This window comes from Lycorma delicatula, chromosome 4, assembly GCF_047948215.1.
Source record: "Lycorma delicatula isolate Av1 chromosome 4, ASM4794821v1, whole genome shotgun sequence".
Taxonomy (NCBI): Eukaryota; Metazoa; Arthropoda; class Insecta; order Hemiptera; family Fulgoridae; genus Lycorma; species Lycorma delicatula.
The window spans coordinates 21,169,795-21,196,291 of record NC_134458.1 but is presented as its reverse complement, the minus strand read 5'-3'; the positions used below and the strand labels follow the sequence as shown (position 1 = coordinate 21,196,291).

General features: G+C 33.2%; 1 protein-coding gene across 1 annotated transcript in view; it reads left to right on the top strand.

Moving 5' to 3' along the window:
• The window catches only part of LOC142323179 (cytosolic 10-formyltetrahydrofolate dehydrogenase), a 106,733-nt gene that overhangs the window by 60,315 nt on the left and 19,921 nt on the right, over positions 1-26,497 (top strand). The window contains exons 7-11 of the mRNA XM_075362484.1: positions 2,021-2,232; positions 4,565-4,841; positions 7,961-8,298; positions 20,278-20,471; positions 21,151-21,344. Coding sequence (XP_075218599.1) covers positions 2,021-2,232; positions 4,565-4,841; positions 7,961-8,298; positions 20,278-20,471; positions 21,151-21,344 — 1,215 coding nt within the window. The remainder of the gene's footprint in view (positions 1-2,020; positions 2,233-4,564; positions 4,842-7,960; positions 8,299-20,277; positions 20,472-21,150; positions 21,345-26,497) is intronic.

Sequence of the window (26,497 nt, the reverse complement as noted above, 5' to 3'; positions counted from 1 at the left end):
ATAGTGTTTGTAAAACAAACAAAACTTTTTTTAAATGAATTTTTGTGCATTCATGTCAAACAATTAGTGAAAATTATTTTTTTGAATCCTATTAGGTGCCAAACTCTGGAGAAACATCACTAATAGTGATTTTACAATAAACTATGATCTTTTCTTTGACTTACTAACATTTATTGATGTGCTTGATCTTCCAGATTGCAATATCTTCAACTGATTGATAACACCTTGGAAATATTTGTATCATTTATATCATTAAATACTACACTTCCCAATGATACTTTTGAAATATTTTTGCTGTACGTTAGAGTAGTCATTTTTTACATAAAATCTGATCCAACGTTTTTGATCCATTACGAAGTATACTGTAAAGTCAGTGAACACAACAAAAGACAATTTAACTTTCTAGGTGTCACATTTAAATTACACATCTATCCAGTGTTGTTGGATCTAAACAGATATTTAGGACGCTGGCCTCTGTGGTGCAGGTGGTAGCATCTCGGCCTTTCATCCAGAGGTCCCAGGTTCGAATCCTGGTCAGGCATGACATTTTCACATGCTAAAGAAATTATCATTCATCTTATCCTCTGAAGTAATACCTAACAGTGGTCCTGGAGGTTAAAAAAGTAAAATAAGAAGATATTTAGAACAGGTATAATAACATCACAAAAAAATGTTTTTCGGCCAGTCCATTCTAACATGTAAAATAAATTCAATTCTATTAAAAAAATATTTTTATCAACTTTTTAAGTAATGAATATTTTTCCTTCTTAACAAGTTTTATTATTTCTTCAAATCAATATTGTATATTTTAGTGTAATGTTTGTAAACTTCTATACTACACCAAATTTAAACTTTTTACAAAAAAAAATTTTTAAAGAATTTGTTTAAAAAAAGATGAATTTACTAATTCTAGTTATAATTTTGAACATAATTTATCATTATGTTAAGTAACATTTTTAATAGTTCTTTATTAAATAGTCGACGGATTGGTAATATCGTAATGAATCTATTGAAGTATTTTTGCGAAGAGGCCTTTAATAATAGTTTCTCATACTTGTACCCAGAATAAAACATAAATTGCAAACCTCCTGAACAGTTTTCTGAACAGAGTCACTGCGCTCAAGCTCACACCGATGAATCCGAACACAAACTGCATCTTTTTGATGGTCTCCCAGTCTAACCCCATCACCATTCTGATCATTACTCAGTCTATGTAAGAGCGTGTACGCACAGTAAGATAATGCTTTCTGTGGGAAAATTTTGTTCCCATTGCGAGCATGATGTCATGCTATGATAAATTTTACTTTTAGCAAGAACGTGCGATAAGAAATGAATCGTGCCGTGATTATCCACAATCAGTCTTCTCTGAATAAATCCATTTAACCTTGCATTTTAAAATCTTCCGTCGATGTAATACAAAATTTATTAATTATAAAATACAAATAACATAACCAAAGCCCTATGAGCCTTTTTTAGTCAAAATTTATAATGGTTTCACATTACGATGCATATATCTATATTTTAGATTTTAGTCTTATACATAAACCTTTTTTTAACTTCATGTATATATATATATTCAAATATTTAAGAATTAATTTTTAGTTTTAAGCATTTTTAAAATTTTTATTTATCTTGTTCCATTGTAAAAGTAAAAACATTAAAAAATTTCATAAGATATATCTTTAATATTGTGTCCGAATTTCCTATTTTCTAAAAATAAACAATATAATTTTTAATATCAAGTATATAAAGTAGAGTATATTTTTTATTTGACTGCAATATGAATTGTTTTGACATTTACAATGATTTTTTTTTAATTATATATTTGACATCAGCTAAAGTCATTGGCAGATTGTAATTGTTCTATGATATAATTATATTTTAGTGAATAATCTCATAGCAATGATAAACACCACTGTATAATTCTTGCTGTTTTACGCTTAATGCATTGTTAATGAACTTTTTTCTTTTCTTTTCTTTTTTTTTGTTAATATTATTCTAATTTGTTTTCTGTATTTAGGTTAACGTTGGAAAAATATCAGTCGGAGGAAAAATGGTGGCAGCAGCTAATTTTGGAAAAGCAAGCAAAGAAAAAATTGATATAGTTTTAACTGAAGAGGAAAAGAAGATTATTCCTATTTTGAACTCTGTCTGGAAAAACATTCTGTGTACAGAAGTAAATGATATGACTGATTTTTTTGATAGTGGTGCTGGTTCAATGGATGTTGTTAGGTAAAGATTAATACAGTCATAATCATTTTTTTCTTTTTTATATAAAACTAATATTCTGGAATATTTTATTTTGTGAATATGAATAATAAAAGATAACTCTTTTTTTATAGAAAAAGTAATTCAGAAATTACTAATATTCATCTGGAGCATTTAAGAAAAGATTTGTTTGGATCTATTCAACCATGACCACTTATTTTACATCATAGTGAAAAAAATACTGACATAAAATCATCCATTTTGTGTATACTTTTTTTAAATAATGTAATCTTGATATCTCAATGGAACATTTTATTATTGTGTGAAAGTTTTATATATGTTTCAGGTTTGTGAGGTCTGTTCAGATTATTCCCCGACTTATTTATAATTTTTTGGGCTTATTGAGACTTGACCTCAAAGAACTTTTCTCTTCAGTTCAACAACTCTTGATAGTGTTTCCACTTCTGGAAGCAGTCCTGAATTTGTGCTTGTTTTTCTTTGGCGATTTTCTTTAACCCTTCTATCATTTTAAATCTTTGCTACAGGGATTTGAAGTTTGAAAATAAAATAATTGTTTTTTGAAACAAAAAAAGTTTTTAGAGAGCATAGAGGACAAAGAAGCTTATTCATCAGTGTTTTTTATGAAAAAAATCATGAAAAGAAATTTCATGATCATGCAAAATTACTATTTATAATTTTGTTCATTGTCGAAAAAGCTGAAAAAAAGTGTCGATTGATATTTTGCTTCTCATGATTTCTTTGAAGCTTTGCATTATTCCAGATACCATCTATTTACAGTTTGTCTCATTCTGACAGAAATCCTTGATGTTAAAACAAACCTCAAGAAAAAAAATCATCACCATGATTTTGACTTTTAAAGTTTAAACCGATCTGGTCGGGACAATATTCTACATTATTTACCATTTGCTGATCGAGTGTGATAATTGGGCTTATTAAGGGTTTTTATTAAGTTTTACTCAAAAAACATTTTATCCCCATTTATGTCATCCAAAAGGTCTTGTTAGATTATCAGTGTTGCCTTCTTGTGTCATCAGCCACATTCTATTGTGACATACATATATCTTGCAAGATATTATATTTTGAAATATATTGCAACATATTATATTTTGAGTTTTTTGTCAGAATCTTATGATTTGAATTGTTAAATCCTCTGCTATCTTGTAGACAGTTATTTTTCTCTTGGCAGTCAGTTGGTGTCTGATAAGACCCTGAGCGAAGGACTGATTGCCAACTGCTAAAATCATACATTAAATGGATGTAGTTTAAACAGTACTCCCATAACTTTTTTTTTCATTTTTTTGTGTAAGTACAAATGCTACTTAAAAAAAAAGTAATATTATTATCTACTCACCAAAATCAGGAGTTTCAAATTTCATGAAACACAGATGATGTGCTACTACAAGCTGTACATTTGAACTAATGTCAGTAACCAGTGCTGTTAAGAAGTTTGCTTGCCTAGGGATTGACTACATAAGAGTTATCAACTACATTTCTTTAAAGCAATCTTTGTTTAATGCAACTAATTTAGTAACTTTCTGAATAAAGAGAAAGTATTAGCTTTCGGTGACAAATAAAAGCTATATTAAAAATATGAATATTAAAGAAATGTCAGTATTTTTCTAAAAACTATAATCAGTCAATTGTAATTCATTTGAATATTAATAGATATTAATATGCGCAAAAAATATATGGGGATAATAGATAAACATACTTGATAAACTACTGTAATCTCTCAAGGGGCTCATATTCCTTTTGTGGGTCAATATTTCCCTTTTCTTAACCTTTATTTCTTCATTCTGGATAGGTACTATGAGAATTCATTGGCTGCTACATACCTATATTTGCACTGTTGAGAAGTGAGTAATTGGAAAAACAGCTTATTAGAGCATAATAGATTGGCAATTCTGCCAGCTTTTCCAAACACTATTTCCTTTTTGTAGTTTGTACAAAATGGCAACCTACTAGCTGACAGATCACAAATTAGGCTTATTAATGATTAATGAGTCTGATAATTTATAAAAAAAAAAAACAAAGTCCACAAGTGAATAAAGGAAATAGTCAAGGGAACTAATCTTTTACAACAGGATTTTTCAGTGTTCTTTTGAATTTATAAATTAAAAATTTAGAAAAATAACAAGAAGCTTCATATCAAACTTTATTATGAAAGTGAAAAATTCAATTATTTGAACAGTTAGAAATAAAAATTGTTATTTATTAAGTTTATGAAAAACTGAAATTTCTTTGAATTTAAAAAAAAATTATTATTATTATTAAGTGTTTATTTTATATTTTATGACAAATTAATAAATATTTATTTTATACTGTATTCTTTCAGACTAATTGAAGATGTTAAAGATAAATTAAAGATCGAATTAACAAATGATGACATTTATATGGCACCAGTATTCAGTGATTTTTACAGTATTATACTGCTTAAGATGCGTCATGGTAGCTCATCTGCTGAAATTAAGTATGATGCTGTTAAAATGAATGTTAATAATATGGATTTGAAATTTCCTAACCAACTATTTATTGATGGAAATTTTGTTAGTTCTGAATCAGGAGAAAGTTTGGATTGTATAAATCCTACTGATGAATCAGTTATTTGTCAAGTACGTTTATTATTATATTACTGTTACTTAAATTTACTGTGTGTAAAAGTTCTATTAAGTGTGACATAAATTAAACTGTTTCATAAATTAAGTAATTCAAAATACAATTTCTTCAATTTACATATAATTAACTTGTACTTTAACACACTCAAGAAGTACGTAACTTATTAGATATAAATGCCATAGAGCATTTTCTCACAGGTCTCTTTCTTTATGCTAAAACGCTATTTCCTGAGATATTCAAGATTTATAAGGGGTGTATCATACTCAGATTTGCAAGAAAAATATATTTGAAAGATGATTTTTGAATATATGATAGTAAATTTTTGACATTCATTAAAATATAAATTTGAACAACTTAATCTCTAGATTCTTTTATAATTATGATTAGCAAATTTACATTGCTGTTTATGTAGTTAGACTGCAGTTTATGGTTCACAGTGGTCATGTTAACTGCAATTTGTGTTATTCATAGTATTTCAGTTTAAAACTCTTAATAAAATAATAAAATTTAGAAAACAACAAATTTGTAAAAAAGTACTAAAAAAGTGCATTTTTTAAGTTTTGAGCATAATATTGAGGCAAAGAAAAGTACATGATGCCTTTGTAGCATAGTTGGTAGAACACAGTGTGTTTTATTGAAGATACTAGGTTTAATTTCTACCTTTAACTTAAAATAATTTTATATAATAAAAATAATAATTTTGAATAGCATGTATAATTTATCTCATACCTGTGCACAGGCAAATCACACATGAGCACATCCATCTTCACTTATGAGTAATGAAGATGGGCAGAAATATATGACTTTTGTTTTAATTTTTTTCTCATTTGACTAGTTTAATGCTTTACTTCATTCCTTTTTATTATATGCTAATACTAGATTCTATATATTTAGTTATCTTCCAATCCAATTTTTTTTTTTTTTCATTGCAAATACACTTAGAAGCAAGAGCGGTTGGAGACACCTGCCCTTAAAAGATTGATTAGAACACATCAGAACTTCAATTCCACTTTTGTTGTCTCTGCAGTTTTTACTTTTTAGTATCTCTTCCTCCATTAGCAAATTAAATAAATCTTGATGTCTTAATATATGACCGATCTACCTAGTTGTTTGTATACCGATGTACCGATGTATACCGATGTACCTAGTAGTTTATATACAAAATTCTGTTACAAATTTCTCACTTGTCCAATTTGTTCTGAGGTTTCTTCATTTTCTATATTCAACATCTAATTTTCAACATACTGTAACACCAAATTTCATAGTTTTTTATTCTTTTATTTACTGGTATTTATTCTCCATGTTTTATTACCATAAAACACTACAATCTACACAAATACGTTTAAGAATATATTTATTATTCTTTGATCTCTATTTGATTTTAACAAAGCTTTTTTACATGAAAGTTTTCCTTGATTGTGCAAGTTTCTTTTTGATATCTACCCTGCTTTGCCTATCCTTTGTAATTTTACTGCATTCATTTACAAAATTTAGCAAATTCTGATATGTTACAATCCCCTATCTTAATATATAATTATCCCTTTCCATCACATTTCATGCCTATTTTCCATTTTTATTTATTTTAAATCTGAATCTCTTGCCTGATTATACATCAATATTATTCAGAATTTCTTATAACTTCATTTTTGGTTTCTGCCAAAGAAACAGTGTTATTGGTGAATCAACATATTAATTTTTTTCCTTGAGTAGGTAATCTTTTCTCAAAATTGTCTTTCAATGCTTGAATCGCTGCATTTATATACACGTTGAAAAGTAATAGGGATAGGCTGTATCCTTGACTTATCCTTCTCTTAATCAGGTCTTGCCTTCTTCACCTTCTACTCTTACTACTACTCTCTAGCCTTGTAAAGATGTAAGTCTTTTACCTTAACATTTTAACAATTTTATTCCAATCTATGTTATCAAATGCCTTCTCCAAATGTGTAAATGCCATCTAGGTTGCTTTATTCTTATTTTTGCCCTCTAAACTTGGTCTGAGGACCAAAATGGTCTCTCCTGTGTCCACATGCTCTTGAAACCAATCTGGTTTTTATCCAGAACACCTAACACCACACATTCTTTTTGCCACTAAATTTTCCTAGTGAATATTTTTGATGCGTGAAATGTTAGATTAATACTGCAGTAAGTTCTCATGCTTATCTGTTCCTGCTTTCTTTAGTTTGGTAACAGTTACACTTTTTTTAAAAATCCATGGATACTTCTCCAATCTCGTAAACTGCATACTAATCTATATAGTGTATTCAGTCTTGTTTCTCATAAACAAGACTGATATACATTTTTTATGTATATCATGTATCTTTACTGCCTTATTTTTGTTTAAGTCTTTTAAAAATCTATCAAACTCTCATCTCAAAATAAAATTCTCCTCCAACATCATTATCAAATACTTTTCTCCTCCGAAACTTCAACTGGTAATTTTTCCCTTCTGTACAGTCCCTATTTATATTCTTGCCACCTTTTAGCTCTTTCTTCTTTCCCAAATAATGGTTTTCTATTTACACCTCTGAGGTAGTACCTTTGGGTTTACCATCATAAGGCAGCTATTTGGTGAAACTGTAATCTGTCTTGATTGGTGCTCAAAAAATGAGAAGCAATCACAAGGAATGTGCAAAACTTCAGTATTGGCAGAAGTCAGTTTATTAGAATGGCAAAATGTGATTTGAACTTAAAAAACATTTGAAAACAAATTTGCATCCTATGTACATTAAAATATATTTTCAAAAAATCACTATGAAGATATTTATCTCTGAAAAAATAATCAGTAAACATACTTCTGTGTATTGTAAAGATCCATTTTTTTAATATATTGAAAAAGTTATCTGTCTAAAATAAAAATTTCTGTTTACATGAATTAAAAATTTCTTAAATAATTTTTTTGGTGAAATTATTTTCAGTAAAATATAATTATTGCTTGATGTTTTATAAAAAATTATATAAGGTCTTATCTCTTTATAAAAAATTATATAAGGTCTTATCTCTTTATAAAAAATTATATAAGGATCTTAGACAACTGAAAGTCTAATACAGTGTTTTCATTGATATTGTTATGATAAAGTTTATACTGAGATTGTTGTTATTTGATGTTTTTTTTTAGGTATCATGTGCATCTACAAAGGACGTTGATATTGCAGTAAAAGCTGCTAAAAAAGCCTTTGAAGAAGGTGAATGGTCCAAAATAAGTAGTAGAGATCGAGCATTGATGATGTTCAAATTAGCTGATTTGATGTCTGAGCACAAAGAAGAATTGGCGACATTAGAATCTATTGATTCTGGAGCTGTTTATTCTTTAGCATTAAAGACCCATATCGGTATGTCGATTGAAACCTGGCGTTATTTTGCTGGATGGGCTGATAAAGTTCACGGATCAACTATACCTGTATCTCATGCTAGACCAAATCGTAACTTGACATTTACTAGAAAAGAACCGATCGGGTAAGTTTTGTTGTTTTAAGGTTAGATCATCCCTACCTTTGTGTACCACATTCTTTACAATTGTATAATCAGTTATAATGAAATATTAACTGAATTTTTTCTGCAGAAATGAATATTTGTACCAAAATTATTTAGGATATGTATTTTTTAATATTATGAAGGATACAAATTTTTTATTTCAGTTGCATAAAATACAATCATTTGAATGAGTTTTATCTTATGTTCTGTTGCATGTATCATATATATATATATATATATATATATATAAAACAATAAAAAATCAATTATTTTTTTGTTATTGTATTTATCCATATTCCCCTCTGTACTAATTATGTCAAAGATAAAATTATAAAAAATTTACCACCAATACAGAATTCAATAATACTTCTTACCTTATGTATTGTTATTATATAAAAGCGCTTTCAAGGGTTTCCCTCATCATCAGTTAATAAAACATATTCTTTTGTAAAATTCACACATTAAAAATTTAAAACATAAAATTGTGAACATTTAAAATATGTAGTCATAAAAACTAAAAATATTATTTTTTTTGTTACAGTACTGTATGTGTGGCTGGCTAACCACATATAAAACGATTTTTAACTTTTATGACTAATAATATTAATATGCTGAAACCTTTAATATAATATTTATTTCTGCATATGTAGGTATTAGTTTTAATTTTAAACAGTTTTTATTAAAATTTATTGAATTTACAGTCTTACATAATTTTTTATGTTAATTATAAAATTTATAGCACAAACTTTAAATTAGAAACTCAAAAATTAAAATTAGAATATAATTGTTAATAAAAAACAGGTATGAGTTAATTTATAAATTAAATATAAATAATAAAACAAAAATTATAAGCTTTGATATAACTAACATGTACCCCAGTATTCCCATTGATTATACACAATTTCCTTAAAAAAAAAACAAATTAATAAATACAGGTGAAGACCAAAAATTTATAAACAATATTACAATAATAATTACAAACATTTATAAGCAAAATTATTTTAAATTTAACAGTACATGTTATACACAAGAAAACACCTTACCTATGGGTTTCCCCTTATCCGCGGTAATGTCAAAAATTTATCTACTAGAGTTTGAGAGTAAAATTGTCTGTAGTATAAATCATGTGCATAAAATTTTATTATGGGTTAGATATGTAGATGATCTTTTAGTTATATGAACCAAGAATAAATAATGAATATGAAATAATTTTAAATAAATTAATGTTGTTTTTCATGAAACATTGAAATTTACATATGAAATAAAACATAAAAGGAAAATAAAATATTTAGACATAAATATTAAAATAAATGAAAATAATCAAATAATAACTTGAATATATAAAAAAACTATCTCAAACGAAATTATTATAAATAAAATTCCATCCATCCTTGGTCTCAAAAAATTAATATTTTTAAAAACATGATAAATAGAGCAATAAAATACACGAACGATAAACAAGAATTGTATAATGAAATAAATTATATAAAGAATGTAGCTGTAAAAATGGATATGATACCTCATTGATTGGTAATATATATAAAAAATATAATTCCAAGTACTTCAATAAAATAAAAAACTCCACATTAAAACCCATAAGTGAAAATGTAAACAATGAAAATATTTATATAAACTACTACACAAATAAAATGATAGAAAACTTAATTAATGCTTATAATGATAAAAATATAAACCTGATAATCATATAATAAAACATTTAAAATAATAAAATAGTAAAAAATAAATACAATTCTTCTGGCATTTATAAAATAAAATGCAATAATTGTGAAAAAATAAATATTGGAAAAACAAATAGATCATTTAAACATAGATTTAATGAACATTTCAGGTCATTTAAAAATAAAAAAAATAGGTTTCTCAATTCTTGCAGACTATTTAATAATTAACAAACATATAACTAGTTTAGAAAATAATTTAGAAATAATTGAAAAAGTAAACATGAAAGTAATTATAGAAAATTGGAAATTTTAGAAAAGATTTTACATATATTAATATAAACGTAAATTCAGCCTAGACAGATTTTGATGGAGACATTCTTATAAATATTATTTAAGTTTGTAATACATTGACAAGAAATTTTAAATAAATAAATCAAATAATCAGTACAGTACTGTATAACATTAGATAAAATGTTACAGACATTTTAAGTATTAACATTTTAAAATTAAAAAAAAAAATTTATTGACTGAAAAAATATTTGTTCTAAAATTTTAACTTATCAAATGTAAATGTGAAAAAGAGAAAAAAAAATTAATTTTTAAAAAAGCATTACTGAAGATGGGTGTAGGCCTGAAAGTGGTTTGATGGAAAGAGAAAAGTATGGTAAGAGTGTTCTTTATTTCTGTACTTGTGGAGTGGTTGAATAAGTTATATTTTGTAATTAGCTAGAATTTACAAACAGAGGAGATATGTACTACAAATATTTAATTTAAATGCATATGTATAATATATATATATATATATATATATAAATAACTTGATCTACAAAGTACAGAATAAAATTAAATTAAGTAGGATGACACTTACCTTATATCATATATACGCAGGAGCACTTTCATGATTTTCTTGCATCTTCAGTTGATCCAATTCTTTAATTGTTCACGTAAAATTACATATGATAAATACACAACATTAACAAAATAAAATTTTGATAAATGCAATAAAACAAAATTTGTTACAACTTTGGATATAAACTTTAACATCAATTCAACTCAAAATGGAATTAAAATTAGAAAATTTTGTTGTTTTAAATTTAAAGTTTAAGATTTAAAATCAAAATTAAAAGTTAAAAACTGCATAAATAAAAATATGTCATCAGATAATAAAAATATTAATTAAAAGTTAAAATGATGAATATGTTAAAGATTGAATATGTTTGTGTGGTTTGGCTAGCCAATATTATATTAGTGTGTAGGATTTTAAGTATATTAAGCAAAAAATTAAAAATATTTGATAAAGTATTGCTATCTATAGCAGCCTTTGTAATCGTGTCATCCTCATACTCTGTTTGTTGGTTGATGAAGTGAATCCATTTTTACATTTATTTATATAAAATGTCTAAATTCCTATTATTATTATTTTTTTCTTATGGTTATCGACTGCTAAGGTCATTAGCCCTCATCACATTCGTAAAAAGAGGATAGTATCATCATCAGGGTCATCATATGAAAGGGTGTAAGGGGCCCTTACATTTTGATTTCAAAGCATAAAGTATACAAAAACATTAACCACACAAAAAGAAAACAATCAACACTTATGGGGTGTAAAGGGCCCCGATCTTAAAATTTGAGATAATATCCTAAAGAACATAAATAGAAAAAATATAAGTCTTTACAATACCATTATCTCTTTCTACCTGTCTCATTTATTTATTTATTTGAGCACCCTCGGGGGCGACTAGAACCGCCTTTAAGCAGCATATCAGTCGCCTCATGATGCCGTGGCAGTTGACTCACCCCTATAAACAGTCCCACAGGATGTAACTCATCGGGGTCCTCCCAGCGTCATAAGAGCAATCTGACCACTTGTTTAGGACGGCCAAAAAGCCCCTCGGCAGGGAGGCTGCCCTTCCTGGTCCTGACCTACTTGGCTACAGGCATGCATTGCGCTTACCCATAGCCTCACACCCTCAGTCCACTCTTTAGGGTCCCCTATGCCATCATTGGACACATCCCCACTCCCTGCTCTTGCATGCAGGCGAGCCAGGGTGGCCTAGGCAAGAGGGCTACCTCCCGTCACTATACATGCCATGCTTTGAGACTCCCTTATATATATATAAAACTACCTTTAGAGTTTGTTTAACACAGCTTTAAATTTTTCACTTTTACAGACTTCTAAGAAGTCCACTAGCGTGTAAATAAGCAACTATCTTTTCTTCATTTCTATTATCCCAATCAGCAGCAATATCATTTCTTAGCCGGATCCTCTTTCTGAGGTCCTCATGTATGGTACACTCTTCCATTAGATTCTTAATTGTAAGTGTTTTATTATAAACACTGCACATTGGTTTCTCTCCAGCAGTTAACAAATATGAATTTGTTAGTCGCGTGTGACTGATTCTAAGTCTGGTCACAGCCACTTGTTCTCGGCGAGTCAACTTCACGTCGCTTTTTCATTTATACGGAGAAGTTTTGACTGAGTTTAATTTTGTATTTAAACTCCTTCAATCAGTATTCCACTTGTGTCTTATTATGCTAGTTAGACGGTTTTTAACATCTGCCACCCTTACAGGAATTGCATCCAAAACATCGCAGACTGTTGTCTTTCTGGCAGCTTCATCTGCGCTTTCATTAACAGTAATACCAGCATGCCCTGGAGTCCATAAAAATACACATCATTGTCCTTGTTGATTTAGAACGTACAAAATGGACAGGATGTTTGTAATTAATTAATGTTCTTGTTCCAAATTGCAACAAGTCGACTTAAAGAATCGTAACATATTAGCACTCTCTCTTTGCAATAGTGTTCTGTGTACCGAAGAGCTTGCTGTATGGCAGTAAGTTCTGCCGTATAGACACTGGCCATATCTGGCAGTTTCCAACAGTAGACTTCTCCATTTACATATATGGAGCATCCAACACCATGTTCGGTTTTAGAACCGTCAGTATAAATTCTAATATTTTCTTCATATCCACTGACAGTTGCTAAAAATTCCTGTTGGATGATCACTGCTGGCTTCTTTTTTATTTCTTCCTGAGAGAAGTCCAACCTTGTATTTACCGCTGGCAAGAGCCATGGCGGTATTTCTCTCATAGAAATTGCTAATGTATCTGGAATAGCAATTTCATGTTTTCTTCTTAATTCGTGGTACCTAATTCCGGCTGGTCTGGAATAGGTAACACGATGTTCATATAATGCGACCAAAGGATGGTTGCTAAAATGTTTGTTATTTATATGGGCAGGAAAAGCCCATATATTTGCTGCATATGTTAGCAAAAGGATCTCTCTTCTATAATATAGTGGCATTATTCTGGCTCGGACATTAGACTAGTTGTCAGACTTGTGCCGAAAGCGCCTGTTGCATATCTTATTCCACTATTATGAATTACGTCTAACTTTCTTAAATGCGACTTCCTAGCAGATGAATATACAATACATCCGTAGTCTAGTTTCAATTGTACCAATGCCTTATATAGTCTCAATAATATTTCTTTATCTGAGCTCCAGTTGATGTTTGATAAACATTTTATAATGTTTAGGGCTTTTTTTGCATCTATCACTCATGTCCTGTATATGTAATCCCCACATAAGGGATTTATCCAATACCAGTCCTAAAAATCTCACATTGTCCTTATATTGTATTAGATTGTTGTCAGTTGTCAAAATAGAACTTTGGTGAGGAATTCTCTTCCTATAGAAGTGTACACAGCACATTTTTTCTGGTGAAAATTGGAATCCATTATTCCTCGCAACTTCATTTAGAGCGTCAGTCGCTCGTTGTAATTTGTATTTCACCATAGCAGTCTTGTTGCTGGCATACACAATTGCCAAATCATCAACATAGACACTTTTGCTGATTACTACTGGAATGGCTAATATCAGTTTATTAATGGCAATTGTAAACAAGGTACCGCTCAACGGCGAACCTTCTGTGGTATGCCATTTTCCAAGCTTCTTTCAGATGAATATTCATTCTTGACGCGTACTTGGAAAGTACAGTCATTCATATAGTTGTTGAGTAAAACTGGCAGATTGCCACAAATGCCCCATTCATGTATCTGGAGCATTACTCCATGTCGCCAGGTCATATCGAAAGCCTTCTGATGATCAAAGAAGACTCCGACACAATGTTTCCTTGTAATAAAGCTGTATATAATGTTCTCTAAGTTGATCATTTGATCTGTGGTAGAATGGTATTGTTGAAAACCTGCTTGATATGGTGAAATCAGGTTTTCTTTTTCTAAAACCCAAACAAGTCGATTATTAATCATTTTTTCAAGTATTTTTCCCATAGCGCACGTCAAAGAAATAGGACGGTAGCTATTGGGATCTGTTAAACTTTTATTTTGCTTCGGTACTGGAACAACATGTGCTTTTTTCCATTGCTGCAGGTACATTCCATCCTGCCATATTTGATTACATAGTTCTAGTAATCTGCGTTTTGCAGTGGTATAAGAGCTGCTTGATCATGTTTTAATGAATTTCATTCGGACCAGCAGCTATGTTGCCTGCTTTCTCCAACGCTTTCACTAATTCTTCCATTTTAAAGGGTACATTGTATGAGTAATTATACTCAGTTCTGAAATTTAGTAGTCCTTCAAGTTCTGCTTTTTTCGTCTGAAAATCTTCATCGTAGTTAGCCGTTTTGCTGGCCTTCTCGAAGTGATTGGATAATAACTCTGCGATTTCATTTGGAGTGTCCTTAATTTCATCTTCATCTTGAATGCTAGTTATGAGAGCAAAGTTTTTACGCCCACAAATCGCTTTCACTTTCCTCCAAACGTCTGATGCAGTAGTACTTCTGTCAATGGATGACACGTATTTCTGCCAGGATCGTTTCTTTGAATTTATCATGAGTCGTTTTGCATATGCCCTGTAATTTTAAAGGCAATAAGATTATCTATAGTAGGACGCTTCTAAAAGGCGTTGTACACTCTTTTCTTTCTTTTTATAGCTTCACTTATTTCATTGTTCCACCATGAAACTGGTAGCTTCGTAAGTTTCCCAGATATTTTGGGAATATATGTCGATGCAGAGTCAAATATCGCATTAGTTATAGCGTCGACATCGGTTCCGATAATTCCAGTTGTTTCGAGGAGTATCGTCCTAGCTGTGAAGCTCGTCCAATCTGCCTTACCAAACAACCATCTTTGGAGCTCATGGATGTTTGAAAAACATCCATTAATGTTCCAATCTACAATTGACTCGCTAATTTTAAATTAACTTATTCCCGTGGTTTGCCTTTTGGCCACCTGCTTTTCCTTTTTTTTATCCATAATGCAAACAGCTTTGTGTTTGCGGAGAATGTCGTTGCCTGTATAGCTTCTGGCCTCCGAATCGGAAACCAATGAAGACGCGGACGACGATGGACATGGATTGGCGCCGATTCAGAACGCGGAAACCTGGCCAACCCCCGACATGGGAATCACACCAGTCATCGACATTCTCACCCCCTATGTGGTTTTTTGTGGCCTCTGTGGTTTAGAGGCTACCTCAGTTGCAGGAGGCTTGGGAGCCTCCATAACAGATTGTGAAACAGTCACTTTCTTCTGATCATCATCTAAAATCTCTCTAACACAAACGTGGGCTTCAGGTTTGGCATCCGTTTTCTTCTGAACAAGAGCAACTTTCGGTTTCGGAGATGTATCTTCAGGAGGCTGTACTAATATCTTTGGCTTAACATGTTCTTTACTATTGAAAGACTTCATTTTATTTTCTAGAATTCTTTCAATCATGTTAGCCAAAGTGGGCGCAAGTTTGTTGATGTGCTGACTTTCATTGACAGCAAGTGGAGCAGGAGCGGGAACAGCAGCTGCAGCCTGAGCATAAAAGTTTGCGTATAAAAGAGCATAAAAGCGCTCTAAGTTTGCGGGCGTTTACTATCTTTTTAGCTTCGAGGTAGCTGACTTTCTGCAGGGTTTTTTCTTCCTGCACAGCGACCTCGTCTTTGTAGACAGGACAGTTCCTGGATCTACATGAATGCTGTTCTTTGCAATTGATACATATAGGAGGCTCCTTAAACGGCTCTCCTTCATGCACCTCATCACCGCAAACGCATATTTGTGGTCTTTCACATCTAACAGCGGTGTGGCCAAAGCGTTGGCATTTGAAACATCTCATTTGCTGCCGGACAAATGCCCGCACATCCAATCGATGAATCCCTGCTCTTACCTTCTCCGGCAAAGTAGGCCGGTTGAAAGTGAGGATATGAGAGGCTGAAGGTAGGACCTCGCCGTTCCTTCTCATGTTCAATCAGCGACACTTTATTACTCCCTGAGGTGCCAGTTCCTCAACAATTTCTTGCTCCAAACAATTTAGAAGATCCCAACAGACCACAACACCCCTTGAGGTGTAGAGCGTGCCATGGGGATCAACATGTTCAACCAAATCTCCAATCTTTTTGAGACCTGGGATCTTCTGTGACTGAGCATCATTTATAGTCTCAACATGAAGTCCAGTAAAGGTTTTCCTTATTTTCTTAACAGGACCTCCAGCACCTTTAGTTATTCCTTGAGGAATGAGAAAGGGACTCACCCTTGAGAAATTACCATCTTCTTTTGTAATTACTAAATATTCTGGCTTCGGAACGTTGCTCTTGAAAAAAGCGTTTTGCAAGCTTTTCCTAGCCTCACCTTGGGCGAAACGGCCGGGTCTAAACGAGGTTGTTTACGTGAACCCTCTGCCACATTTGATTGTTGTTCAAGCTGCATGTGTTTTAATCCCTTCTGTAGTAAGGCTAGCCTCCGGGGTACATCCCCACTCCAGGTCTACCAAACCTGGAGGTCCATTCCGGTACTCTGGTGGAACCGGCAAATGTCTTGGCAGAGAGCAGATGCGCAGTCTCTGAAATGACTCCAGGCCCTTACACACCAAGGTTTTCAGGGCTCCCATGCGCCGAAATACATGGGCACCTTAACTACATGCTTGCCATCGCAGGGGGCATGTGGACAGCGAAAGGCCTCCGTTACACCTGCAATCACTTTGACCGTCACCGCCACATCGCCAGCTATAAAGGTGGTATCAGTCCATGTCCTTAATCATTATAAAATTTTCGTATCTGCAGGTGGCGGCAAAAACCAGTCCTTAAATACAGCCTGTAGATGAAATTCGGCTGAAAAATAGACTTTCCGAGAAGAGCACTTGGAACCCCATTAGCCAGCTGCATGTATTGTACGTGAGTACAGCTGTTACCGCCCTGGACGTGGAACGTAGTTGTTGTGTTCCGGATGTGGGGATTATCTATCTCAGGGCATTATTATTATTATGGCAGCGATGATGACGAAGGCCCACATTATGGCCTCACAGACACCTTTCTAAAGAATGTGTATGGTACAGTAATTCAAGTCCCAATCGGGATGGATGACTACAGACACCAAAGAAGGCATCAATGGCTTTCTTTGCAACAAACTGGAGGTGCTCCTTGAATTGAAGCCTCTCATCAAGGATAACACCCAGATACTTCTGAATGGTAACATACCTAATTGGAAAGCCGTCCATCACAACCCGCGAATGACGGATCATGGCTAGACGACCTTTAAGAAGCATCATAGTGGTTTTCTCCGCACTGAAAACTATCTTATGCATAAGACTCCACAACCTGAGAACCTTTATCTTGGCACGCGAGTTGCCTTCGACCAGCAGTAATCCATTGTCGGCATAAGCCACGATGCAGCAACCAGGGCATCCACAGCCACATAAGAGAGTTGAACTCAATGGCCCAGATGAGTGGACCTAAAATACTGCCTTGCAGACAACCTTTTGACAGGGTCTTTCCTACTTCTGAGCCGCCATCATGAAGGACAACGGTTTTGTCGTTTAAGTAGCTTGATAGAGTTCTAATCTCATTTAACATGCACCCACGCTGAAGTTGAAACAAGGCAGAGGGCCATCACAAGTTATTGAAGACCCTGGATCTGTCCAAAAAGACGCCAAGCACATATTTGCACTCGCTGAATGAAATCCATTACCCTAACAATTGCGTTCTCTGTGCCCTTGCCAGGGCGAAAATCATACTGGTCATCCATCAGCATATGGTTAGAAGTCAACCTACAATTAATGCGTAGGTACAAGACCTTCTCGAAAACTTACCTACTACAGGCAAGAGCATCAGAGGACAGTAAAAAAAACTTACAGTGGGATCCTTGTCACCACTTTTGAAGAGCAATTTCAACACACCACATTTCCAACACGCTGGGAAATATTCAGCAAAAAGCATCATATTAAAAACCCTAGTCAAAGAACTAAGAATCACCGGCAATGTGCGAACAAGGAGCTCCACTACGATGCCATCATATCCAGGGGCTTTATTCCTAGCCAGGCTACAAATTACTTGGTGGACTTCCACCTCAGTAATCTCAGAAGACAAATTCTCAGAGTGATAACCAAAAACTTCCCTCCAAATACGTTGATGGTACAAGGTTTCACCAACTCAGTATCATCTGAAAGCAGATCGTTCATCAGAAGAGTGAGGACACAATCTTTGTCTATAACTCCATCCTGGGTCGAGAGAGCTGACAGAAGAATGCCTTTTTTCCGCTAATGACCAAGTACTCTATAGACAACACCCCACGGGTCTTTGTTTCTCTGTTTTTGTACAATAGAGTGCCAGGAATCACGCTTAGAAGATCTAACCTTGTGAAAATACTCAGTCCTCTTCTGACGATAATCTGCAACCAGAACTGCATGCCAATCAGGATCACCCTCATACTGTGTGGCTCTCCTGAGCCAGCCCACAGTCTGCTTCATCGCGGTCAAGTCCTGAGTCCATCATCCAGCTACTCCCTCTTGACGTGTGCTTTTGGGAATTGACTGTTCAGCAGCTTCAGCTACCACAGAAGAAAAATTCTCTGCCAGGTCGTCTAATGAGACCTCGTCCAGACTTCTAGCAAAAACTCACAGCCTAGCCACAAAAATGTTTAAAAGCCTAGGCCAATCCGCATGCAGGAAGTGCCCCTGCTGAACAGGAACGTTCCCCCTAAAGACATCTGCAGCCCACCTACCAATTCAAAAACTATTAGTTGATGATTACTCTCGCAATCATCAACTACAGACCAGTTAAGAATCCTTCCACGGATATTCTTACCCATGGTAATATTGATGTTGGTAGCATGGAAGGCCCTCCACAAACCAACTGCACCAGTGAAGGTAGACAATTTGCTGGCTACATTAAAGACATCAAAATGATGCTGCACAATGAAACCTTCAATCAATTTGCAGCCATCATCTGTGATCCCACTGTGCCAAAGAGGTGATTTGGCATTCGCATCAACTCCTATAAGAATAGGACGACCCACTACCAATCTAACAATCCTATCCCATTCTTCCAAATGCTGTGTAGTGGGATCCCTGCACTGAAAGAACAAACTAACAACAACCAGGTCCAGACCATCCACGGCAAGTTTGACAACGACATGATGCATGTCAGAGGCCTGCTGTATGAAGATGCTATCTAAAGACTTCCTGCAAAGTACAGCAGGTTTGCTGTCACCAATGAAAAACTTCTTCCAACCTGGAAAACCCCTGGCCCCATACGAGTGTTGGAGAAGAACAACATTGAGGCTCCGTCTCTCGACAATTTACCTAACTAAACTTGGACTGCATAGGCACCATGGGCATTTAGCTGACCAAACCTAACCATCAAGGGAGTTGAAATAAACCTCAACTGCTCTCTTGTAAGAACCACACTTCTTGCTATTAACAGAGTGCCTATGCCTCTTATGCAATCTGCCTTGGTCATCCCCTTCTCCTCATATTGTACAAGTCAAGCAATATCTGTCATTTTCTTTTTCCATATCTATTTTGATTACCATAAAATCCACTCCTGATCCGAGGCTCTGTGTTTATTTCCTGAGCTGCAGATTTTTTATAGTGTTAAGTCACCAACACCATACCTAACCCCAAACTTGGAGGACCAGGATTTTTCTGTTTGGTGTTTCTTTCCCCTAGTTAATATAGACCCGTTTTTAGTTGCTAGTCACTCGCTTTCACCCTTACCTATAAGAAACAGGATTTTCTGATTTTTACTTCTTTATGATGTGCTTTACTTGATATTTAATGTCAGCATCTTATCGGTATCAACGCTGACTTGAAGACACCCATCCAGCCATTTAACCTACTTCACAATCCCAATATTCTAAGGCTGCTACTCCCCGAGACGCTTCAGATGTTACGAAACCATCGGGTTGCAGGGGGACACAGTTTTACATGTTACTCAGAACACTAAGTGAAAATTTATTTGTAATATGTAATAGTGGATTTTTGTAATTGAAATTATATTTTCAGAGTCTGTGGATTAATAATTCCTTGGAATTATCCTCTAATGATGTTGTCGTGGAAGATGGCACCATGTCTTGCTGCTGGTAATACAGTTATACTTAAACCAGCTGAAGTCACTCCATTGACCGCATTAAAATTTGCTGAACTGACTGGAAAAGCTGGATTTCCTCCTGGTGTGATCAATATATTACCAGGAAAAGGTTAGATTTTTTAATTAATTAAATTCCATTTATTTTAAAGCATTTTGTTTAGTTTAAGATTTATACTACTGAAAATGTATATATACAAGACATGTTTTTTTTTTTTAATAAGTGCTGTTCTGATATAAAAACAAAAATGAATGGCAACAAAACTTTATTACTTTAAAATAAACATGTATATCCTTGTTATTTTTCCATATACTTGCCATTTACTACAACACATTTTTCATATAGTTTTACTAGGTGTACGAATTGTTAGGAAGAAACAAAATCCTATTGGCCAGCCTCCCACATCTTTTGTTCTGAATAGTGTTTGTGTGTAAAGTTGTAATTTTCAGTTCTCTTTAATTCAAATTTCCTCAGGTGGACCTTCTAAAAACTTTTCTTCGTCCTTAATCCATGATCACCTCTCTTCCATTACTGTATATATATATAAAATTAACATATTTAAATTTTGTGTTTTAATAAAATTTTATTAAAACTACGAGGCAAGATTAGGGTTAAGAAAATAATTTGCTGTAACTAGAGTCATTCTATTTATGATAATACAGAAAAAGAACCAGGATTTTTAAAGCTATCAGTCTGCTGAGATTAGAATCAGAATTTAAATTTCAGTAATTTCTATATAAGTTTAAGCTTTATAAGTACTCTACATATTTTTATTTCTTTATTTGTACAGGTAATATAGCTGGTGTAGCTCTAGCTGAACATAAAGAAATAGGAAAGGTTGGCTTTACTGGTAGTACTCGTGTTGGTAAATTAATTATGCAGGCAGGTGCCAAAACAAATCTGAAAAAAGTATCTCTTGAACTAGGAGGAAAATCACCTTTAATTGTATTCTCTGACTGTGATATTGCCAAATCTGTAAGAATGGTAAGTTTTATTTTATTGTTTAATAAATTGTTTTAATGTAATTTGTATTATTTTATCTCGTGCATTATACTTATTTTTTCACCTGTTTTGTCCATTTTTCCTGGATTTGCTGGAAAGAATTTGGCAGCATTTTTAATGACCACTTCCCTTTCTTAGTGACACCATCAGTCATTTTGTAAATGCCTTCTATTTACATAAAATATTACTTTAAAAAAGGTAATTTAAATTTCTTTCTTTGATTAAAATAATGAATATAAATAATTGTTTATTTGTAAATCAAGAGTTTCAGGACAGAGTATTCTTTACAAAGTTATAATCAAAAATCTTCCTTATTCATAAGAAGTGAATTTAATAGATTATTTAAATAAATTAATTTTTTGACGAAATACCTTTCAGTAAAACAACCACTCACCTGAAATATTGGAAGCGCTTTTGCACAAGTGCAATGCATCACAGCAAAATTTTATAAAATTTCATTATAAATAATTTAATAAATTCATAAAATTTATAAATTACATTATAAATGAAATATTAAGAGCTTGTTACACCAACAGTCCTTTTTATAAATCATATTAGTATTAGTAACTATGTCGGTTTTGTTTTAAAAGCAACAGTCCTCTTCAAAAAATAAGACTGTAGATGTAAGAAGCTCCTAGTATTTTTATTTTACTTTTAACGTAATTTGTAAATTTATACATTGCACTGATGCAAAAACACCTCCAGTACTTTGAGCTACATCAATGCTTTAATGATCGGTAGAGTTATAAATAAATTATTTAAGTAATTACAGTGTATTTTCCACTAGTATATTGTCATTAGATGTTGTTTGTATTATGAATAGAATATAATGTTATAGAGTTTTACACTATATGTTGTAACTATTTAATGATAAATAGCAAGAAGAGGTTCTCAAAATAATGTAAATAAATAATAATAAACTTTTAAAAGTATTTATTAACCGATGATGAAAAAGCTAAAACATGTTTCCTAAGTAGTCTTTCCGTATAATTGTTTGCCAGTACAGTATAACAATTCAGTCAGTCAATTTATGATTTTTCACCTTCCTTACTTCATCGCCTGTCTGATATATGAGGACTATCCAGGAAATAACTTACATTTTGCTGTTTGTAAAGGAGTGGGGTTAGCAGCACCATCTTGGTGGTCATTGCTAACATGACTTGGTATGCATCAAGCTGTGCTATGAAGGATTATGATACATCTCGTTGATTTTTTTACAAGCACTTTAATTGTGTGCTGTTTTAGAAACTCCTTCCAGGTGTGAATTTGTAAAGACTAAAAAATACAAACCCCTTGAAATTTATTGGGAACTATATGACGATTATAGATAAGGTGTATTAAGTGAAGGTACAGTGAGGCAGGAGTGTATCGTGTTTGAAAGTGGCTGTTCATGATGAAAAACAATTTGATCGGCCTAATGTTCTGTCTGACAATTTGATAGTGAAAGTTGATGAAATGATTCACACTAATCAGTGTTTTACTGTTTCAGAACTTTATTTCAGTTTCCAAAAAATTTCACTAAGCCTCTTGTATGAAGTTGTGGTGATAAAGTTGGGTTACTGTAAGTTTTGCACTCAGTGGGTTTCAAAACTTCTTTCAGAACAAGTTTTCTGGGACAGAAAAGGAATACTTTTTGTGGAATTCATGGAGTCTGTTGCTACAGTAAACGCAGAAGTGTATGGTAAGACCCTAAAAAAGCTGTGTAGAATAATTCAAATCAAGCAACGTGGCATCTTGACTTTGCAATTTTCTTCATCGATGACAGAGCATGTCTGTACATTGCTCACTATATTCAAGAACTTTTAGGAAAGTTTGGATTGGAAATTTTCAAGCATCCTGTGTACAGCCCAAATCTGGCATCGAGTGATATAGTTAATATTTTTTCCGTCACATAAAAAACTGGCCGGCAACTAAGCGCTTTGTTGACAACAAGGGGCCCCAGGAATGTGTCAGTGGCTGGCTGTAAAACCAGGTGGCAGACTTTTGATGAAGGTATACAAAACCTCATCCACAGATACTACAAGTTTCTCAGTTTACTTGAAGACTATGTAGAAAAGTAGTCAAAGAATGTATTTTCAAATTGTATGTAATAAATTTTTTCCAACAGCTGTTGTTTTTTTAATACTAAAACGTAAGTTACTTTCTGGGCAGCCCTTACATGTGAGTATGTATGTATGTATGTTTGTATGTATGTTTTTAATTGAACTAATGTATATAAAATTGAAAAGAAAATTTCTTTTTTTTTCATTAATTTTTTAAATGTAACTTCTTAAACATTATTTTTTTCATCAATAATAAACATCACATAGTAAAGTAATACTGGCTAATATTGTTTATGTATTTAATACTTTATTGTTTATAAAATGATATCATTGAGGTACTAGTTTAGAATAAGATATTTTATAAAATTAGATCATCTCTTTTTTCTCAGTGTTCAGCCTTTCAGTATTTACAACCCAGTTTTCAATCATAATTTTCATTATCACTCCCCCCTCTCATACAGTAACAATGTATACAATAATACATTAATAATAATGCATTTGACACTAAAGCTACACTACAACTTTAATTACAAATTACCATAATTAAATTTATTGATATTTGGCAACACATTGCCAAATTGTCGCTGCATTGACAAAACCAGAATCGATGCCTCTATATTGCTCTCTCTCTCTCTCTTACTTCCACCATATTGGACATTTTTGTGGCTTCACAAGAAGTTCCGATTTATCTCGGACATTTTGGAACGTCTGCACAAACATGTATAAATGCTGCACCTCATTCGATTCCAGTCAGTCTCAGTCGATTTGATCCTTCTATCACTCAAATGTATCGTGAACGTGTATTTTGCTATTTGTATGTTAATTGCAAATTAAATATTCATGGTGTAGATTTATACAGAATCATGGATAAATTTTTAAGTGGGTGTAAGCGAGCATTAGACGATAGTGAAGTATCAACAAGTGCGTAGATGAGCGTGGTTCCAAAAATAAAATCAAGTAAATATTCCCAAGAGTACTTAAATTTTGGATTTACCAGTACTGAAGTAAATGAAGAAGAAAGCCTCTTGTGTCTCATTTGCTCAAAATTTTCGCAGCAGATAGCATGAAACTTAATAAACTTAAACGACATTTGGAAACGCTTCATAGTGAGTATGTTAAAAGCCCGAGAATTCTTCAGATTAAAGTTAAAATCATATGATAAGCAAACTTCATTTTTAAAAAAGCTTTATGATTGAAAGTTTTATTTGTCTTCTACAAAGTTTCATATAAAATAGCTAGATGTAAAAAGCCTCACACCATTGGTGAAGAGCTTATTTTGCCAGCTGCAATTGAGATTGTAAAAACTATGTTTGGAGATAATTTTGCCAAACATTGCAGTCCATACCTCTGTCAAATGATACTCTTGCCTGTCGAAATGCTGATATAGCTAAAGATGTACATCATCAGCTTTTCAGGAGGTTGCGTGACAAATTGTTTTCAATTCAGCTTGATGAGGCAACAGATACCAATAAAGATGCTCATTTCACTGACTATGTTTGAATTTGTGATGGTATGTTAGCAGCAAAAGAATGACTTTTTTGCAAACCAATAGAACTCAAAGCAACAGCACTCGCATTAATTGCTGCTATCTTAAATGATTTTATAATCATAGAGTGGAATAATTGCATTGAATATGCAGCGGTGATGCTCATTCAATGTCTGGAAGATTCCAAAGCATACAAACACTTTTGAAACAAAAATCTCCACAGTGTGTCTGGACACATTGCATGATCCACAGAGAAGCTCTGGCTTCCAAAGAAATGAGTCCTGGTCTGAATACTGTGCTAACGACAGTTGTAACCATATTAAATTATATAAAAATGAGACCCTTAAAATCAAGAATCTTTTCTGCACTTTGTAAAGACATGGGTGCAGTACATTCAGTGTTATATTTTATTGCGAGGCAAGATGGTTATCACATGGGAAATTTTTACAATGTGTTTATGAATTAAGTAATGAAATCACCATTTTTCTAGAAAAGAAAAGCCGAGAAGTTTCAAGACAGTTTTTATTTGTAATGGAATTGAGCTACTTGGTCGACATATTCAAGAAATTAAATACCTCGAATCTGAAATTCCAAGGAGCATATACACATATTTTGGATCTTAGTGATAAAGTTAATGCTTTTTGTAGAATAAATTGTCACCTGAGGAAGCTTAGAGAATTCTAAGTGAAATGTAGTGAATTTAATTTATAAGTTTGTATACTTGACTGGTTAACCCAAGAAATTAATAAGATAATATTTTTAAGTAAAATATATCTTGTTATTATTTATATATATATAAATTCAGCGACAATATACATTGTTGCCGAATGGCTTTGATGGCACATGGCACTTAATAAATTATGGTAGCCTGGAAAAGAGCCGTTTTTGTCGTTGATAGGCTTCGACAGCTCATTGTAATTAATAACCTTATGGTAGCCTGGAGAAGGGCTGTTGTTGTCGAATTGCTTTGACAATTCGTAATTCATAACCTTGTGGTGGCCTTGAAGTTTTTTTGTGTTAGCTCTGAGAAGAGCTGTTGGGTACGGAAGCTGGTCTTCGGTGAAGTCGGGGAGTTGCGGCTTGTCTATTGAAGTCAGTCCAGGCTTCCCCTCAGCAGCAGTTGGGTCCCCACTACAGCGTGGCAGTGGTAGCCCCCAGAGGCCCACAGTGTCAGGTTGGTGTCGGTCATCTTTCATCGGCGCGGCCAAGGCGGTTCTCCCCAAGTGATCCCACACTGGGTCGGCTCCTGCTGCTGAGTTCACTGGCCAGGGCGATTGAAGCTCGGTGAGCTGGAGCACGAAGGTAGCATCCGTGTCCAGCAGTTTCGACAACAGACTGGACAGGGCTGCTGCTCCGGTGGGGATGTTGGCATTCGTCGGGAGGTCCCACGTTGAGGCAGCCAGGGAACTTCTTTTCCTCCTCCTCCTCCTGCAGCTGGTGGTTGACCATGAATTAAAAATTCACTCTTGTGCATGCTCTTTTATTGGAGCCTGAGAGTGGTGTTGCTGCAGCAACACCACTGTTGATGGGAGAACTGCACTGCAGGAGTGATGCTTGTACCAGCGTGTACATAAGTGTGCGCCAGCTCACATCTGAGTTGCTACCGT